This window comes from Rhinoraja longicauda, chromosome 24 (genome assembly GCF_053455715.1).
Source record: "Rhinoraja longicauda isolate Sanriku21f chromosome 24, sRhiLon1.1, whole genome shotgun sequence".
NCBI lineage: Eukaryota > Metazoa > Chordata > Chondrichthyes > Rajiformes > Arhynchobatidae > Rhinoraja > Rhinoraja longicauda.
In genome coordinates, this window is record NC_135976.1 from 36,125,012 (window position 1) to 36,145,732 (window position 20,721).

General features: G+C 47.7%; 1 protein-coding gene across 2 annotated transcripts in view; it reads left to right on the top strand.

The window, feature by feature from the left end:
• The window catches only part of LOC144605180 (zona pellucida sperm-binding protein 3 receptor-like), a 43,172-nt gene that overhangs the window by 15,475 nt on the left and 6,976 nt on the right, over positions 1 to 20,721 (top strand). Inside the window, exons 8-15 of one of the 2 annotated variants that reach the window (XM_078420268.1) lie at positions 702 to 887; positions 1,637 to 1,819; positions 3,516 to 3,701; positions 5,527 to 5,709; positions 7,302 to 7,398; positions 7,994 to 8,067; positions 10,608 to 10,679; positions 18,439 to 18,459. In XM_078420268.1, the coding sequence (XP_078276394.1) occupies positions 702 to 887; positions 1,637 to 1,819; positions 3,516 to 3,701; positions 5,527 to 5,709; positions 7,302 to 7,398; positions 7,994 to 8,067; positions 10,608 to 10,679; positions 18,439 to 18,459 (1,002 nt within the window). The remainder of the gene's footprint in view (positions 1 to 701; positions 888 to 1,636; positions 1,820 to 3,515; positions 3,702 to 5,526; positions 5,710 to 7,301; positions 7,399 to 7,993; positions 8,068 to 10,607; positions 10,680 to 18,438; positions 18,460 to 20,721) is intronic. The other variant, XM_078420269.1, reaches the window with a different exon arrangement.

Below are 20,721 nucleotides of genomic sequence, written 5' to 3' on the forward strand. Positions count from 1 at the left end.
CGGGGATCGCTGGTCGGTGCGGACTCGGTGGGCCGAAGGGCCTGTTTCCTTGCTGTATCTCTAAACTAAACTAAAAAAAAAGAAACTGATGCTTTGATTGTATTTATGGTAGCCGTTGAATGTGATCGGCCTGCACCGATAGCAAATGGCCAGATGGAGGCAGCGTGTACCCTGATGTACAGATATGGAGAGACCATCAACTACAGCTGTGCTGAAGGGTTTATAATGGTTGGCAGGAGTGTAATACAACATGAAGAAAACACCACCGTTGTTCCCGGACCCCTCTCCTGCCAACATGAGGAGCCATTCCCAGTGTAAAGGATAGAAAGGGACAGCAGTTAGGGGCTGAGAAACCGGAGATCTCAGAGAAAACCCACGCCGTCACGGCGAGAACGTACAAACTCCATACAGACAGCACGCACAGTCGGGATCAAACCCGGGTGTCTGGCGCTGTGAGCGCTGTTAGGCAGGAACTACCGCTGCGCCACCGTGCCGCTCTTTAGTTTTTGTTATGAAGTGAATGAGGATACCTGCAAACGCAGTGTTCCACAAATACCACTACAATGCACCACAGTACATTCATTTCACTTTGTACCTGTAAGATAGTGCTCCCCTCTGCACTGAGTGCTTTTAATTCCCGATGCTGAGGTTTTTACCCCACGTTCTATTGAGAGTACGAGTTGTGTTTCATCTGTCCACAGCTGTCTCATGCTCCGCTCCTCCACCAATTAGTAACGGGACTGCTCCCTCAGCAGCCAGCGGAGAGGTGTGGGAATATGGGATGGTGGCAGAATACTCCTGCAGTGCGGGCCATTCACTAATCGGTGCGGCCAGACTGGTTTGTACAGAGACCGGGGAATGGGACAACACACCACCAACATGCAGAGGTACAGTGCAGTGGTCTTACAGCTTGCTGACTGTAGATTAGCCTGTAGCAAGGTTGTAGGGTTACTGAAACTCCAGAAATGTCCCCGCTTAGTCCTGTGCTTGATTGTGATCCTGCCTTTGAGTAAATAGTTATTAAAAATGAATAAGTATATGAAGTCATCTATATTTGGTACTGCACCAGGAATGGCTAGGACTGGTTTCGAGGGAATATGGGCGGGTGGGACTTGTGTAGATGGGACGTGTGGGCAGGAGGTGTAGGGAAAAAACTGCAGATGCTGGTTTATATCGAAGGTAGACACAAAATGGTGGAGTAACTCAGCAGGTCAGGCAGCATCTCACGTGTGGGCAAGTTGGGCTGAAGGGCATGTGTGATGGGTTTATCCCCTCTCACTTCCTCGCACGGCCATTCTCATGTGTGATGGGTTTATCCCCTCGGGATTGGGGTTGAGAGGGAAAGGTAGATCAGCCATGATTGAATGGCGGAGCAGACTTGATGGGCCAATTGGCCTAATTCTGCTCCTATCGGTTATGACCTTATGGACCGCTGTGTGTGTGTTTTCAGAGAAGAGGCTATATCACGTCATCTAACTCAAATAGATAAATCAGTAGGATGCGAGGAGGCAGTGATGCACTGACTTGCCACGATAGATTTACTATCATTGTGCAACAAGGATCTGAAAAACAAAGATCTAAGATGATGAAAGCTTCGTTACCTGATGCAGATGCATGCTTGGATTTATGTTGCTAGCTGTTCTGTGCCACGCTCCTGACGTGCCATTGAATGGGCGGATGGAGGGGGATTCTGGCCCGGTGTTTGTGGTCGGAGACACCATCATCTACAGCTGCTTTGAAGGCTTTGAAATGGTCGGCCAGAGCAAAATAGAATGTGGAGAAAACAAGACGTTTGCACCTGGACCCCCCTCCTGTAAACGTGAGTTACCATTCCTACAGCAGAACCTAACGACCAAAACAATTGCTGACGTTATAAACCTCCACGGTCAATCTTTCTTGGACTTTAATCTGCTTTTAAAAAAATTCTTCTTCGATCTTTAATTTTCCGAATGGAATTTCTGCCCTTTTAGCTCAGTGATAGGACTGGAAGGTTGGAAAGGATTCTTCCGAATGTTCTCAACACAAAAGATGTCAGAGCAATGTGCAGATATCTCATTTCACTTACTGCTCTGGGTTAGTGTTTGGTGATTAAGTTGTGCAGTCTTGATGCCCTGTACCTCAGGCTGTGGGTCGGGACGGTGCAAGGGGTAGTCACCAACAGTGCTGAGGGCTGAGGTCAATGGATGTTTTGGCTTTGATGGGGGTCAAGGGATCTGGGGAAGGATCGATGAGATTGTGTAAGAGAGCGCTGATGTTCTATGTTATCCCACTTTCTCATCCACTCCCGACACACTAGGGTCAATTTACAGACGGGCCGATTAACCTACAAACCAGCAAGTCTTTGGGATGTGGGAGGAAGCCGGAGCAGCCGGAGAAAACCCACACGGTCACAGGGAGAACTTGCAAAGTCCACACAGACAGACAGTACCCCGAGGTTACGATTAAACCTGGGTCTCTGGCGCTGTGAAACAGCGGTCCTACCCACTGCAACACTGCGTTGCCCCTGTTGAGCGGTGGAGCAGGCTGAAGGAACTAAATGGCTCCTCTAGATATTTTTAAATTTCTAAGCTTAATCAACGGTGGCCACTGTGGTGCAGCGGGTAGAGCTGCTGCCTCACAGCGCCAGGGACCCGGGTTCGATCCTGACTACGGGTGCTGTCTGTATGGAGTTTGTACGTTCTCCACGTGACCTGCGTGGGTTTTCTCCGGGTGCTCCGGTTTCCTCCCACAATCCAAAGACGTGCGGGTTTGTAGGTTAATTGGGTTGGTGTGTGTGTAAATTGTCCCTAGTGTGTGTAGGATAGTGTTAGTGTGCGGGGATCGTTGGTCGGTGCGGACTCGGTGGGCCGAAGGGCCTGTTTCCGTGCTGTATCTCTAAACTAAACTAACTAAAAAAAAAACTGATGCTTTGATTGTATTTACGGTAGCTGTTGAATGTGATCGGCCTGCACCGATAGCAAGTGGCCAGATGGAGGCAGTGTGTACCCTGATGTACAGTATGGAGAGACCATCAACTACAGCTGTGCTGAAGGGTTTATAATGGTTGGCAGGAGTGTAATACAACGTGAAGAAAACACCACCTTTGTTCCCGGACCCCTCTCCTGCCAACATGAGGAGCCATTCCCAGTGTAAAGGATAGAAAGGGACAGCAGTTAGGGGCTGAGAAACCGGAGATCTCAGAGAAAACCCACGCCGTCACGGCGAGAACGTACAAACTCCATACAGACAGCACGCACAGTCGGGATCAAACCCGGGTGTCTGGCGCTGTGAGCGCTGTTAGGCAGGAACTACCGCTGCGCCACCGTGCCGCCCTTTAGTTTTTGTTATGAAGTGAATGAGGATACCTGCAAACGCAGTGTTCCACAAATACCACTACAATGCACCACAGTACATTCATTTCACTTTGTACCTGTAAGATAGTGCTCCCCTCTGCACTGAGTGCTTTTAATTCCCGATGCTGAGGTTTTTACCCCACATTCTATTGAGAGTACGAGTTGTGTTTCATCTGTCCATAGCTGTCTCATGCTCCACTCCTCCACCAATTAGTAACGGGACTGCTCCCTCAGCAGCCAGCGGAGAGGTGTGGGAATATGGGATGGTGGCAGAATACTCCTGCAGTGCGGGCCATTCACTAATCGGTGCGGCCAGACTGGTTTGTACAGAGACCGGGGAATGGGACAACACACCACCTACATGCAGAGGTACAGTGCAGTGGTCTTACAGCTTGCTGACTGTAGATTAGCCTGTAGCAAGGTTGTAGGGTTACTGAAACTCCAGAAATGTCGCCCCTTAGTCCTGTGCTTGATTGTGATCCTGCCTTTGAGAAAATAGTTATTAAAAATGAATAAGTATATGAAGTCATCTATATTTGGTACTGCACCAAGAATGACTAGGACAGGTTTCGAGGGAATATGGGCGGGTGGAGCTCGTGTAGATGGGACGTTTGGGCAGGAAGTGTAGGAAAAAAACTGCAGATGCTGGTTTATATCGAAGGTAGACACAAAATGGTGAAGTAACTCAGCAGGTCAGGCAGCATCTCACGTGTGGGCAAGTTGGGCTGAAGGGTATGTGTGATGGGTTTATCCCCTCTCACCTCCTCGCACGGCCATTCTCATGTGTGATGGGTTTATCCCCTCACACCTCCTCGCACGGCCATTCTCATGTGTGATGGGTTTATCCCCTCACACCTCCTCGCACGGCCATTCTCATGTGTGATGGGTTTATCCCCTCACACCTCCTCGCACGGCCATTCTCATGTGTGATGGGTTTATCCCCTCACACTTCCTTCATGGTTTTGCAGCTTACCTACTCTTGCACCAAGGGCTACTCATTACCTGGTTCAGAGAGCACTGTTGTACACATTGTCAGCCCCTGACCCACTGAGTACTGCAGGGAACAGTGCCTGCACCACTACTATCCACTTACTAATGGCTTGAACAGGGGCAAAGTTTGCAGATGACACCAAAATAGTGGGAAAGCAATTTACAAAGAAGATAGGTCAGAGGGTGGTGAATCTGTGGAATTCGTTGCCACAGACAGCTGTGGTGGCCAAGTCAGTGGATATATTTAAGGCAGAGATAGATAGATTCCTGATTAGTACTGGTGTCAGGGATTATGGGGTGGAGGCAGGAGAATGGGGTTAGGAGGGAAAGATAGATCAGCCATGATTGAATGGTGGAGTAGACGATGGGCCGAATGGCCTAATGCTACTCTTATTCCTTATGACCTTCTGACTTCAGACAAAGCTGGTTGACATGTCAAGTGAGTGGGAAAATGGTTTTAATGGAATTTGTAGGAGGAAAATGCAAAGTTATTCACTTTGGAAGAAAGAACAAAAATGTCTGTAGACTTTTCTGGTGATAAATCCTGGACTAATGTGCCATTCCCACTCTCCAAATCCAATTTTCTGGAGTTCAGTTTAGCTTATTGTCACGTGTACCGAGGTACAGTGAAAAGCTTTTGTTGCGTGCTATCCAATCAGCGGAAAGACAACACATGATTACAATCGCACCATTTACAGTGTACAGATACATGATAAGGGAATAACGTTTAGTGCATGGTAAACCCAGAAAAGTCCGATCAAGGATAGTCTGAGGGTCACCAATGAGGTAGATAGTAGTTCAGCACTGCTCTCTGGTTGTGGTGGGATGATTCAGTTGCCTGATAACAGCCGGGAAGAAACTGTCCCTGAATCTGGAGGTGTGCGTTCTCACACTTCTGTACCTCTTGCCCGATGGGAGAGGGGAGAAAAGGGAGTGGCCGGGGTGAGACTGGTCCTTGATTATGCTGCTGGCAGCGTGAGGTGTAGATGGAGTCAATGGAGGGGAGGTTGGTTTGTGTGACGGTCTGGGCTGCTGGCCTTGCCGAGGCAGCGTGAGGTGTAGATGGAGTCGGTGGGAGGGAGGTTGGTTTGTGTGATGATCTGGGCTGTGTCCACAATTTGTTGAGCGAGACTGATTCTAGGTGAATAAACTATGAATGGCCAGCATTCTGGCGGAGACTAATATGTGTGATTTTTCTGGGTAGTTGTCCAGTGTGATCAGCCAGCCCGGCCTGCCTTTAGCCAGATGGAGACAGGAATCGCCCTCACCTACAGCTACGGGGAAACCATCCGCTATAGCTGTGTCCAAGGCTCTCAGATGGTCGGCAGGAGTACAATTGAATGTAGAGAGAACAATACCTTTGTGCCTGGACCCCCCATCTGCAAACGTGAGTAGCCTTTGCACGAGTTGAGTGTTGGAGGGGAGGAATGGGTTAAACTTTTCCTCTTTCATGAAGTTCTGGACATCAGGTGGAATCTTTACTTTTCGGTTTAATGTCCGTATATTTTGCTGTGAAGAAGTGATCAGCTCGTGGTCAGCTCGTGGCTGGGGGAGTCTGGGGTTTGCCTCAACTGTGTCCGCGGTTCTGGGTGGTGCCAAGCTGCTTGTTTGGCGAAGATGCACCCCTCCATGTGACACACCACTGCCGTGCCTCGTAGAGGTGAGAGAGAACTTGTGGAGCGAGATGGCACCCACAAGTTACCCCGTTTCCAACCTGCTCTGACAGAGCAACTCAGTGGGTCAGGCAGAATCTGTGGAGAACATGGATAGGTGACGTTTCAGAGTGCTGGAGTAACTCAGCGGGTCAGGCAGCATCTGTGGAGAACATGGATAGGTGACGTCACCAGTCGGGACCCTTCTTCGGACTGATTGTTGGTGGGGGGAGGAAAGCTGGAGGGGAGGAGGAGAGAGGGGAGGCAGGACCAAGCCTGGTTGGTGATAGGTTGATATGGGTGAGGGGGGGTGAGGGGGTGAGGGGGGGTGGAGGTGGTTGGACAAAGGCTGTAGTTGAAAAGACAGACGTTGTGAGGCAAACGGATTGGGGAGTTGCAAATTGTGAAGCGAGAATGTAGGTGGACGGGGAGGGTGAGGGGAGAAACCGGTGCAAGACCAGGTGGGCACCAAGGAGAGGGGGGGTTGGGGAAAAGGAAGGAGGGGGGGAGTGTAAACAGTGAGGTGGAACTGTGGCCCTTACTTACTGCTGTGTGGCATTTATAACTGAATGTTTAATATTTGAGGGTGGCACGGTGGTGCAGCGGGTAGAGCTGCTGCCTCACAGTGCCAGGGACCCGGGTTCCATCCCGACCACGGGTCTGTCTGCACGGAGTTTGCGCGTTCTCCCCGTGACCAATGGGGTTTCTCCGGGTGCTCCGGTTTCCTCCCACACTCCAAAGACGTGCAGGTTTGTAGGTTAATTGGCTTCTGTAAATGTTTTCCAAGTGTGTGTGATAGAACTAGTGAATGGGTGGTCGGTGCAAACTCGATGGGCCGAAGGGCCTGTTTCCACCCTGTATCTCTAAACTAAACTAAATAATCATTTCATTCTCTAAACCTGGACTGTAAATAGGTGGGAGATCAAGATTGTTGGGGTTCTTCAGTGAAATTCAATATTCCTTGAAGCACTTCCCTCTGGAAGGCCACTCCGGACTGTCAAAGCAGCCACAGCCAGACATCAAAACAACTTTTTTCCGCGAGTGATAGCTCTACTCATTAACCAAAAGTCTGTCGTTTCTTTTTGCTCTGGTTTATTTCACTCACAAGTTTAAACTAATGTATTCCTAATGTTTTATGCGTATTCTTAATTGTTTACTGCATGTTCGTGTTGTTACTTGAGAGTGGAGCACCAAGGCACATTCCTTGTATGTGTACATACTTGGCCAATAAATGTATCCATTCATTCGATTCCGTCACTAGCATAAAGAACGTATTGGCAGGTAGTGTTTGCAACATCTTTAACTGCTTCCTTTCCTCCCTGTGTAGCGAGAAACTGTGGCAGCCCAGGAATGATACTGAATGGATATTCTCAGGCACCAGATACTACTTTTGGAAATCGAGCTTCTTTCCAATGTAAAACAGGGTGAGAGCATTTCAACAGTGAAAATCGCTAAAGTTTGTAGTCACTGGAAATCTGAAATAAACAACAGAAAACGTTGAGAAGAGTCAGCAGGTCAGTCAGGAGCTGCGGAGAGAGTGACAGTTGTTTTTCAGGCCCAAAAGGTAATTTTAAATTGCAGAGAAGATGGCAGGAACAAATGGTTAAAATTTAGTTTGTCCCCTTTGGCCCCCCGAGTCCGCACCTGGAGGAAACCCACGCGGTCCCCACAGGGGGAATGTACAAACTCCGTACAGACAGCACCCATGTCTGGAAAACATGGATAGGTGACGTTTCACAGAGTGCTGGAGTAACTCAGCGGGTTAGGCAGCATCTCTGGGGAACATGGATAGGTGACGTTTCACAGAGTGCTGGAGTAACTCAGCGGGTCAGGCAGCATCTGTGGAGAACATGGATGAGTTACTCCAGCACTCTGTGAAACGTCACCTATCCATGTTCGCCAGAGTTGCTGCCTGACCCGCTGAGTTACTCCAGCACTTTGTGTCTATCTTTGGTATAAACCAGCACCTGCAGTTCCTTTTTATTATATTGCTTGATATCTTGTTTATCGTTGATCTAGATTCCTGATGGTGGGAAAGAACTACCGATTGTGCACGGCTCGAGGCTGGGATGGTAAACCCCCAGGGTGTGAAGGTGAGTTATTCCCTGTAATCTTGGCATGTCGTGCAGTGCCCTGTAGTTGAGGCCATGAATGGGCACATTTACAGCCAGAGATTGGGCCGGTCACACCCCTGTATGTGAAGGTAGGTTAGGATTCCATATTCCTTCATGTTCACAAGTGATAGAAGCAGAAGTAGGCCATTCGGCCCATCAAGTTGATTTCATGATGAAAGAATGGATCGACTGGGCTTATATTCACTGGAATTCAGAAGGATGAGAGGGGATGTTATAGAAACATAAACATTTCTTAAGTGATTGGACAGGCTAGTTGCATGAAAAAGGTTCCACGTGTGGAGGGAGTCCAGAACCAGGGGTCACAGTTTAAGAATAAGGGGTAGGGCATTTAGGACTGAGATGAGGTAAAACTTTTTCAGCCAGAGAGTTGTGAATCTGAGGAATCCTCTGCCACAGAAGGCAGTGGAGGCCAATTCATTAAATGTTTTCAAGAGAGAGTTGGATATAGCTCTTAGGGCTAACGGAATCAAGAGATATGGGGAGAAAGCAGGAACGGGGTACTGATTGTGGATGATCAGCCATGATCATATTGAATGGCGGTGCTGGCTCAAAGGGCCGAATGGCCTCCTCCTGCACTTATTTTCTATGTTCCTAAGTCTACTCCTCCATTCAATCACGGCTGACCTATCTCTCCTTAACCCCCATTCTCCTGCCTTCTCCCCATAACCCCTGACACCTGTTGCATGGCAGTGCTCCGTGGTTGTTGCCATGGTTACATTCACAGTGCCAGCATCGTGGACATCATTGCTTCTGAGGGGTTGAGGTTTTTGTGTGGCAGCAAAGTCTTGTTCAATTTGGAGTTTATGTGAATTGTCTCAATTGTGCCACCTAATCCCATTTAGAAACATAGAAAGTCGGTGCAGGACGAGGCCATTCGGCCCTTCGAGCCAGCACCGCCATTCATTGTGATCGTGCCTGATCGTTCATAATCAGTAACCCGTGCCTGCCTTCTCCCCATATCCCTTGATTCCACTAGTCCCTAGAGCTTTATCTAACTCTCTTTTAAATTCATCCAGTGAATTGGCCTCCACTGCCCTCTGTGGCAGAGAATTCCACAAATTCACAACTCTCTGGGTGAAAAAGTTTCTTCTCACCTCAGTTTTAAATGGCCTCCCCTTTATTCTTAGACTGTGCCTCCTGGTTCTGAACTCCCCCAACATTGGGAACATTTTCCCTGCATCTAGTTTGTCCAGTCCTTTAATAATTTTTAAAACCCCTCTCATCCTTCTAAACTCCAGTGAATACAAGCTCAGTCTTTCCAATCTTTCCTCATATGACAGTCCCGCCATCCCAGGGATTAATATCGTCAACCTACGCTGCACTGCCTCAAAACCAAAGACGTCCTTCCTCAAATTAGGAGACCAAAACTGCACACAATACTCCAGAAGTGGTCTCACAAGGGCCATATACAACTGCAGAAGGACTCCTTGCTCCTGTACTCAAATCCTCTCGTTATGAAGGCCAACATGCCATTAGCTTTCTTCACTGGCCTGTCCCGGAAACAAATGAACAGTTATTCAAGATTAACTAATGGCTGAAGTAAACTTCTTGTCTTCTACAAATACCCCAACACAAGAAACAAACTCAAGGATCAAAAATGTCCAGATATTCTGATAACCCTTCTTCAATTTTATTTGACAGAACTAAAAGTCTTGCACCAAGAGTTTAGTTTGGAGATGCAGCAGGGACACAGGCCCTTCGGCCCGCTGAGTCTACGCCGATCAACGACCACCCATACACTAGCACTACCCCACACACATTGGGGACAATCTACACAGAAACCAAGCCTATTAACCTACAAACCTGCACGTCTTTGGAGCGTGGGAGGAAACCGGAGCACCCGGCGAAAACCCACGCAGTCACAGGGAGAGAATGTACAAACTCCGTACAGACAGCCCCCGTCAGGATGGAACCCGGGTGTCTGGCGCTGTGAGGCAGCAGCTCTACCCGCTGCGCTGTGAGGCAGCAGCTCTACCCGCTGCGCTGTGAGGCAGCAGCTCTACCCGCTGCGCTGTGGGGCAGCAGTTCTACCCGCTGCGCTGTGAGGCAGCAGTTCTACCCGCTGCGTTGTGAGGCAGCAGTTCTACCCGCTGCGCTGTGGGGCAGCAGTTCTACCCGCTGCGCTGTGAGGCAGCAGTTCTACCCGCTGCGCTGTGAGGCAGCAGCTCTACCCGCTGCGCCACTGAAACTAAAGATATTTAGTTGCTTAGCATTTTTTTTCACATATTCAGTTGAAGATTGACTCAAAACAAATTTAAGGGAGGAGGAACAGCTGGTGCCAGAGAATAAATGTGAACTCCAAATTTAAAATAAAAACGTTCCTGATAAAAGCTTGAAGAAGATTTTCTAAGTTTATAAATTACAATATAAAATGTCACTATGCATTAGTATGCATTACTATACGTTACTCTGCATGTTACTATGCACGGCATGTACATATAACATGTGGGGACCTGAGTATTTGCTTGTCACGTTTGTCTTTGCCTTTCTGTATCTAGAAATGAAGCCCTCCTTGCCCGTGGGAAATGCTGAGTCTGGAGAGTTTATCAAGGGACCTCTGCAGTCTGGCGGTACTGTACAACAGCTATCTACTTCCTTTTGATAAAGTTACACTAAGCTTAGTTCACATTTATGATCAGCGAAAATAGATTCATAAAATATGTGGTTGAAATTTTGAGTTTAGAGATATAGCGTGGAAACAGGCCCACTGGGTCCACACCGACCAGCTTGTTTACACTGGAATTTAGAAGAATGAGAGGAGATCTTATCGAAACGTATAAGATTATTAAGGGGTTGGACACGTTAGAGGCAGGAAACATGTTCCCAATGTTGGGGGAGTCCAGAACAAGGGGCCACAGTTTAAGAATAAGGGGTAGGCCATTTTGAACTGAGATGAGGAAAAACTTTTTCAGTCAGAGAGTTGTGAATCTGTGGAATTCTCTGCCTCAGAAGGCAGTGGAGGCCAATTCTCTGAATGCATTCAAGAGAGAGCTAGATAGAGCTCTTAAGGATAGCAGAGTCAGGGGGTATGGGGAGAAGGCAGGAACGGGGTACTGATTGTGAATGATCAGCCATGATTACATTGAATGGCGGTGCTGGCTCGAAGGGCCAAATGGCCTCCTCCTGCATCTATTGTCTATAGTCTATAATTCTCTTGATGGTCAGTAGGGCGAGATTTGCCCTATTCACCTGTTCACAATGTCGTTTCTCTCTCGAGCAACACTGTTACTCACAGAGTGATACAGCGGGGAAACAGGCCCTTCGGCCCAACTTGCCCACACCAGCCAACATGTCCCAGCTACACTAGTCCCACCTGCCCGCCTTTGACCCATATTCCTCTAAACCTATCCATGCACCTGTCTAACTGTTCCTTAAACATTGCGATACTACCTGCCTCAACTACGTCTTCCGGCAGCTCATTTCATGCACCCACCACCTTTGTGTAAAAAGGTTACTCTTCAAGTTCCTATTACATTTCTCCAACCTCACCTTAAACCTATAACTTCTGATTATCAATTCCAGGGAAAAGACTGTGCGTTTACCAAATCTATTCCCCTCATGATTTTGTACACCTCTATAAGATCACCCCTCATCCTCCTGCGCTCCAAGGAATAGAGTTCCAGCCTACTCAACCCCTCCCTGTAGCTCAGGCCCTCGAGTCCTGGCAACATCCTGGGTAAATTTTCTCTGAACCCTTCCAAGCTTGACAACATCTTTCCGATAACTGTTGAAAATGTCAGTATTCTATGACAAACTCAAGCAAAAACAAACTCATAAACTTGGGAAGTGGATTCCCCCTTGCTGTGTGGACAGAAAAACTCCGGCAAACTTTGCAGTGAGTGGTGAGACTATGTTTAGTTTAGTTTAGTGATATAGCGTGGAAACAGGCCCTTCGGCCCACCGGGTCCACACCGACCAGCGATCCCCGCACTTTAACACTATTCTACACTCACTTGCGACAATTTATAATTTACAGAAACCTATTAACTTACAAACCTGTACGTCTTTGGAGTGTGGGAGGAAACCAAAAATCTCGGAGAAAACCCATTCGGTTGTGGGGAGAACGTGCAAACTCCGTACAGATAGCACCCGTAGTCTAGTCAAGTCAATTTTATTTGCATAGCACATTTAAAAACAACCCACGTTGACCCACGTTAAAAAGAGCGCCAAAAGGAAGTAGTAGTCAATTTGAAAAGTCCGGGAGCAGAGCAAGGACGCCCGTTGGCTGAGCAGTAAAGTAAATGCTAATCACAGTTCAACAGGCAGTTTAAGTGAGAAGTCAGGTAAATTGGACAATCAGGCAATTTAAATTGGTGATATAAGCAAGGCTCACAAAAGGGTGCAGCCCTGTTCAGGTGCAGCCCAGTGAGAAAAGTGCGAGTCTTTGGCTGCGAGTCTTCGGCGAGGAGGCTGAGGTGAGGAGGATACCATTGTTTTAAGCCAGAGCTGGTTATAGGCACAAGGTGATGGCGGAAAAGTTGGTGCGGTGTGTTTCCTGCAGGATGTGGGAAGACAGGGACGTCACGGGAGCTTCTGGGAGCTACACCTGCAAGAACTGTGTCCAGGTGCAGCTCCTGAAGGGACGTGTGGTGGAGTTGGAGAGGCAGTTGGATGACCTCAGGGCCATCCGGGAATGCGAGAGTTTCCTCGACAGGACCTATTGTGAGGCTGTCACGCCAAGGGTCCAGGTCGAGCGAAGGTGGGAGACTGTTTCCGGGGGGAGTGGACGTGGACTACAGGAGACCCCAGTGGCTGTGCCTATTGCAAATAGGTATACCCTCTTGGGAACTGTCGGGGCAGAAGACGTTTCCAGTCCGAGTGGCGGACCTGTTGGCAAGGATACACGACAGGGGAGACCGAAGGCTGGAAGAGCCGTAGTGGTCGGTGACTCCATAGTCCGAGGGACGGATAGAAGATTCTGTGGCAGCAGGAGGGACTTGAGGATGGTCTGTTGCCTCCCTGGTGCCAGGGTTCAACACATCACAGACCGGCTTCAGAAAATCCTAGCGAGGGAAGGCGATCAACCTGAAGTCGTTGTGCACGTGGGCACGAATGACGTCGGGCGGAAGAGGAAGGAGGTGCTATAGCGGGAGTTTAGAGAGTTGGGAAAAACGCTGAGAAGTAGGACGTCGAAGGTGGTTATCTCTGGACTGCTACCGGTACCTCGTGCTGGTGAGGCCAGGAACAGAGAGATAGAGGGTATGAATTTATGGCTGAGGGACTGGTGCAGAGAGCAGGGATTTAGATTTCTGGACCACTGGGATCTCTTCTGGGCTAGGGGTGACTTGTACAAAAGGGACGGGTTGCATCTTAACAGCAGGGGGACAAACATTCTGGCAGGCAGGTTTGCTAGTGTGACACCTGTGGCTTTAAACTAAGTAGTGGGGGGGAGGGGTTAACAAATTGTGAATATGAAGATGAGGTAAAAGGGAATACAGGAGATATTGCAAAAGACTCTCGGAAGAATGGGAACAGAAGTTCTAGAGCGGAAAAGAAATTAAGGGCAGGGCCAATTGTGAACGATGTGAGAGGGGAGGTAAATACAGAAGTTAAAGTGTTGTACTTAAATGCGCGTAGTATAAAAAATAAAGTGGATGAGCTTGAGGCTCAGTTAGTCATGGGCAAGTATGATGTTGTAGGGATCACTGAGACATGGCTACAAGAGGACCAGGGCTGGGAACTGAATATTCAGGGGTACACAACGTATAGAAAAGACAGACAGGTGGGCAGAGGGGGTGGGGTTGCTCTGATGGTAAGGAATGATATTCATTCCCTTGCAAGGGGTGACATAGAATCAGGAGATGTTGAATCAGTATGGATAGAAATGAGAAATTGTAAGGGTAAAAAGACCCTAATGGGAGTTATCTATAGGCCCCCAAACAGTAGCCTCGACTTAGGGTGCAAGTTAAATCAGGAGATAAAATTGGCGTGTCAAAAATGTAATGCTACGGTGGTTATGGGAGATTTCAACATGCAGGTAGACTGGGAAAATCAGGTTGGAAATGGACCCCAGGAAAGAGAGTTTGTAGAGTGCCTTCGAGATGGATTCTTAGAACAGCTTGTACTGGAGCCTACCAGGGAGAAGGCAATTCTGGATTTAGTGTTGTGTAATGATCCTGATCTGATAAGGGGACTAGAGGTAAAAGAGCCATTAGGAGGCAGTGATCACAACATGATAAGTTTTACTCTGCAAATGGAAAGGCAGAAGGGAAAATCGGAAGTGTCGGTATTACAGTATAGCAAAGGGGATTACAGAGGCATGAGGCGGGAGCTGGCCAAAATTGATTGGAAGGAGGCCCTAGCAGGGAAGACGGTAGAACAGCAATGGCAGGTATTCCTGGGAATAATGCAGAGGTTGCAGGATCAATTTATTCCAAAGAGGTGGAAAGACTCTAAGGGGAGTAAGAGACACCTGTGGCTGACAAGGGAAGTCAGGGACAGCATAAAAATTAAGGAGAGGAAGTATAACATAGCAAAGAAGAGTGGGAAGACAGAGGATTGGGACTCTTTTAAAGAGCAACAAAAGTTAACTAAAAAGGCAATACGAGGAGAAAAGATGAGGTACGAGGGTAAACTAGCCAATAATATAAAGGAGGATAGCAAAAGTTTTTTTAGGTACGTGAAGAGGAAAAAAATAGTCAAGGCAAATGTGGGTCCCTTGAAGACAGAAGCAGGGGAATTTATTATGGGGAACAAAGAAATGGCAGACGAGTTAAACCGTTACTTTGGATCTGTCTTCACTGAGGAAGATACACACAATCTCCCAAATGTTCTAGGGGCTGGAGAACCTAGGGTGATGGAGGAACTGAAGGAAATCCACATTAGGCAGGAAATGGTTTTGGGTAGACTGATGGGACTGAAGGCTGATAAATCCCCAGGGCCTGATGGTCTGCATCCCAGAGTACTTAAGGAGGTGGCTCTAGAAATAGTGGAAGCATTGGAGATCATTTTTCAATGTTCTATAGATTCAGGATCAGTTCCTGTGGATTGGAGGATAGCAAATGTTATCCCACTTTTTAAGAAAGGAGGGAGAGAGAAAACGGGTAATTATAGACCAGTTAGTCTGACATCAGTGGTGGGGAAAATGCTGGAGTCAATTATAAAAGACGAAATTGCTGAGCATTTGGATAGCAGTAACGGGATCGTTCCGAGTCAGCATGGATTTACGAAGGGGAAATCATGCTTGACAAATCTACTGGAATTTTTTGAGGATGTAACTAGGAAAATTGACAAGGGAGAGTCAGTGGATGTGGTGTACCTCGACTTTCAGAAAGCCTTCGACAAGGTCCCACATAGGAGATTAGTGGGCAAAATTAGGGCACATGGTATTGGGGGTAGGGTACTGACATGGATAGAAAATTGGTTAACAGACAGAAAGCAAAGAGTGGGGATAAATGGGTCCCTTTCGGAATGGCAGGTAGTGACCAGTGGGGTACCACAAGGTTCGGTGCTGGGACCCCAGCTATTTACGATATACATTAATGACTTAGACGGAGGGATTAAAAGTACCATTAGCAAATTTGCAGATGATACTAAGTTGGGGGGTAGTGTGAATTGTGAGGAAGATGCAATAAGGCTGCAGGGTGACCTGGACAGGTTATGTGAGTGGGCGGATACATGGCAGATGCAGTTTAATGTAGATAAGTGTGAGGTTATTCACTTTGGAAGTAAGAATAGAAAGGCAGATTATTATCTGAATGGTGTCAAGTTAGGAGGAGGGGGAGTTCAACGAGATCTGGGTGTCCTAGTGCATCAGTCAATGAAAGGAAGCATGCAGGTTCAGCAGGCAGTGAAGAAAGCCAATGGAATGTTGGCCTTCGTAACAAGAGGAGTTGAGTATAGGAGCAAAGAGGTCCTTCTACAGTTGTACCGGGCCCTGGTGAGACCGCACCTGGAGTACTGTGTGCAGTTTTGGTCTCCAAATTTGAGGAAGGATATTCTTGCTATGGAGGGCGTGCAGCGTAGGTTCACTAGATTAATTCCCGGAATGGCGGGACTGTCGTATGTTGAAAGGCTGGAGCGATTGGGCTTGTATACACTGGAATTTAGAAGGATGAGGGGGGATCTTATTGAAACATATAAGATAATTAGGGGATTGGACACATTAGAGGCAGATAACATGTTCCCAATGTTGGGGGAGTCCAGAACAAGGGGCCACAGTTTGAGAATAAGGGGTAGGCCATTTAGAACGGAGATGAGGAAGAACTTTTTCAGTCAGAGGGTGGTGAAGGTGTGGAATTCTCTGCCTCAGAAGGCAGTGGAGGCCAGTTCGTTGGATGCTTTCAAGAGAGAGCTGGATAGAGCTCTTAAGGATAGCGGAGTGAGGGGGTATGGGGAGAAGGCAGGAACGGGGTACTGATTGATAGTGATCAGCCATGATCGCATTGAATGGCGGTGCTGGCTCGAAGGGCTGAATGGCCTACTCCTGCACCTATTGTCTATTGTCTATTGTCTATTGTCAAAGTGCTGTACATCAGTTCAGGTACTAAGAATGAACACACAATGGCACACAAACATAACAGCACATACATAAACAGTTCACAGCGCCCCCTCAGAGGGCCTCAAACGTTAGGGAGTAGAAATAGGTTTTGAGCCTGGACTTAAAGGAGTCGATGGACGGGGCAGTTCTGATGGGGAGAGGGATTCTGTTCCACAGTCTAGGAGCTGCAACCGCAAAAGCGCGGTCACCCCTGAGCTTAAGCCTAGACCGCGGGATAGTCAGTAGCCCCAAGTCGGGTCTCTGGCGCTACAAACGATGTAAGGCAGCAACTCTACTGCCGCCCACAGTTGGATGTGCCTTTGGCTTTCGGTGTTCGTAAACACTGGTTCGTGCCAAACCTCTTTTGTAATGACCCGTTATAAAATCAGCCTGGAATTCCCCAGTCCTTGTCTATCGCCACAGACATCCTTTGTACAGTTAAATTGATTGCACAATCATGTTCCTGGGAAAGAGACCAATTTGTTCCCCATTAAACTAGTATTAACGTCTGAGTTTGCTTTATCAGTTACACACATTGTGGGGAAATGGTGCGTGGTCATTTGTTTTCACACCTGACCCTTCCATGTCTCTGTGTCTCTCCCTCCCCTGACTCTCAGCTGAAGAAGGGTCATGACCTGCAACATCAATCATTCCTTCTCTCCAGAGATGCTGCCTGTCCCGCCAAGTTACTCCAGCACTTTGTGTCTATCTTTATGCAGGATGAACTTTGAGCAGATAAACCGTTTCCACCCTTGCCTTACCTCACCACCTCTGAAAGTGGAAATCAATGTTCTTTATCTTTTTTAAAATTTCATTACAAAGTTGCAGGAAAAATGTTCCCGATGTTGGAGGAGTCCAGAACCAGGGGTCACAGTTTAAGAATAAGCGGTCGGCCATTTAGGACTGAGATGAGGAAAAACTTCTTCACCCAGAGAGTTGTGAATCTGTGGAATTCTCTGCCACAGAAGGCAGTGGAGGCCGCCAATTCATTGGATGTTTTCAAGAGAGAGTTAGATTTAGCTTTTTGGGCTGACAGAATCAAGGGATATGGGGAGAAAGCAGGAATGGGGTACTGATTTTGGATGATCAGCCATGATGATATTGAATGGCAGTGCTGGCTTGAAGGGCCGAATGGCCTCCTCCTGCACCTATTTTCTATGTTTACTTGCACAGATTCTTTTCCTTTTGTTCCTTTTGTTCATTCACAAGACGTGGACACTGCCAGTAAGACGACTATTTATGGTTCATCCCAAAATATCTTAGAACTGAGCAACAGTTTTGTCCTACAGAGCAGTACAGCACAGGAACAAGATCAGGCTCTTCGGCCCACAATGTCCGTGCCGAACGTGATGCCAAGACCAACTCTTATCTACCTGCACACAATCCATATCCCTCCATTCCCTGCATATCCATGTACCTATCCTACACACCACTATCGTATCTGCCTCCACCCTTGGCAGCGCCTTCCAGGCACCCACCACCCTCTGTGTAATAAACCTGCCCCATATGTCTCCTTTAAACTTTGCCCCTCTCGTGTTAAACCCATGCCCTCTCATGTTTGGTTTTCCATCCTGGAGAAAAGGTTCTGACCATTTAGGTTCCAGTTCTGTTCATGGTTGGGTTGTTTCTCCTTTTGTGTTTTTTTGCCAGAAAAGCACCTCTAACTAATGTGCAAAATTGTGGTCATTTCTGTTATTAGTTTAGTTTCATCGTTAATATTTCCTCACTCCGTCTGACAATGGTCTATTTTAGTAGTAACCTAAGACGTCCATAAATTAAACATTACCTATATTGTTCAGCTGAGAACTGGTACACGGCCAATTTAATCTTTGTTTTGTTCAATCCTACAGCAAAAAGGAAGCAAGTGCTTGGTGAGGACACTTAGATAATGCAAGTTTTCCATTATATTTATAAACATTGTTTAATTTATTTTACGGTTGCATCCTTTGCAAGTGTGTATGAGTGTATGTAATGTAAGAGAGCTGTGATGTGGGTAATTGTACAAATAAACACACTAGAATTTCACTTGGGCATCTTACAACCCAGCAGTATGAATATTGACTTCTCTAACTTCAAGTAACCCTTGCCTTCCCTCTCACTCCATTAACAGGTTCACAAGTTATAGGAGTAGAAGTAGGCCATTCGGCCCATCGAGTCGAGTCCACCATGCAATCACGGCTGATCTCTGCCTCCTAATCCCATGTTCCTGCCCTCTCCCCATAACCCTCGACACCCGTTCTAATGGAGAATTTGTCTGTCTCTGCCTTAAAATTATCCACTGACTTGGGCTCCACATCCTTCCTGTAATGGTCACCTGGCCAGGTGTGTTTCACAATACAAAGTCCGGGTCAGTCCCTCCCCCAGTCAATCCATCCACATTCTGTTTCAAGAGACCATCTTGGATCGTGCCAACAGATTCTGCCCCTTCAGCCTCTTGCACAAAGGGAACACCATCAATAATGGGGCCATTAAAGTCTATGGCTTTCACCCTGTTGCTATCTGCATATCTGTTTTAATACCTTACCATGCATGCGGTAACATACATCAGCTATCACTGATTTTTTAATTTCATTATGTATATGTTAATTTCATTATGTATATGTTAATTTCATTATGTTTATATGAATTTCATTGTGTACAAAATCATGAGAGGAATAGATCGGGAAAAGGCACAGAGTCTCTTGCCTGGAGTGTGGGAATCGAGGTCCAGAGGACATAGGTTTAAGGTGAAGGGGAAAAGATTTAATAGGAATCTGAAGGGTAACTTTTTCACGCAAAGGGTGGTGGGTGTAAGTGTACATTAATACTTCACAAACTCTTAAAGCGTACAACATCTTTTAATGATAGCACAGCGTATTACAATACATCTTCAAGCACTGGCTACGTTCCTCTACTGAACTGTACCCAGGAAGGGAAGGCGTTATGATTGATGTTAACTAGGCGGGGTTAATGGTACTGAGGTAACTATGTTATTGGTTGCATATAAACCATCTACATCCTTCCCCCTAGAAAATTAAACAGATTGTTGTCACAACAACAGAATTAATAACAGAATTAAGCAAAATCGCCATAGCGCACAGGTGGCTTACTAATCCGGCCCGAGCGCGTACGAATGTCTCCCCCTCCCCCCGAAAGAGCAGAAGAAACCGGAGGACACGAGGCAGCAGGGGAACCAGGGAAGGGAGGTGCGGTGGTAGAACCGGGAGAGCGGGAACCGGCAACAGGGGACCCGCGCAGAGGGGAACCGGGCGCGCGATATGGGGACCGAGGCATACAAGGAACGCTGGCCGGGACGGCAGCCGGCTGCTGGTATGAGAGCGGCGGGGCATAGGGTCCCGGGGGCTGCGGCTTTGGCTCATTAACCGCAAGCAGGTGTTGTCGGCTTCTTCGGTAGATGGTGCCCTCATGGTCCACCAGGTACGAACGAGGTGAGTCGGCCACCCCAACCACGGTGGCCAGACGGGAGTGACCGCCGGCGGTCTGCAACCGAACAACCTGTCCAGGCAAAAGAGGATCGAGTGGTCTGCACGACCGATCGTGGGAACGCCGCTGGCTGTCATGCTTCTCTTGAATACGCCTCTGCACGGAGGCAGGCTCCAGCACCCGAGGTTGCAGCTGGCGCTGGGCAATCGGGATAGTAGATCTGGTATTCCTTGACATCAGACGCTGAGCAGGTGACCCCATGGCCGGATCCCTGGAAACATTCCTGAGGTTTAGGAGATCCAAGTACAAATCAGTGTTGGAAAGTCTCGCCTGTTCCATCAGATGCTTGGCGCTGCGGACGGCCCGTTCTGCAAGTCCGTTGCTCTGTGGGTACTCAGGGCTGCTGGTGAAATGCACAAAATTCCACTTGTCCGCAAAACCATCTACAGTAAGGAACAAGCTGCCAGAGGAGGTAGTTGAGGCTGGGACTATCACTACGTTTAAGAAACAGTTAGACAGGTACATGGATACGACAAGTTTGGAGGGATATGGACCAAGCGCAGGCAGATGGGACTAGTGTAGCTGGGACATTGTTGGCCGGTGTGGGCAAGATGGGCCGAAGGGCCTGTTTCCTCACTGTCTCACTCTATGACTCGATGATTATGATAAACCACATTTTACATGGAAATTTCAGAATAGCAGCAGCTAGA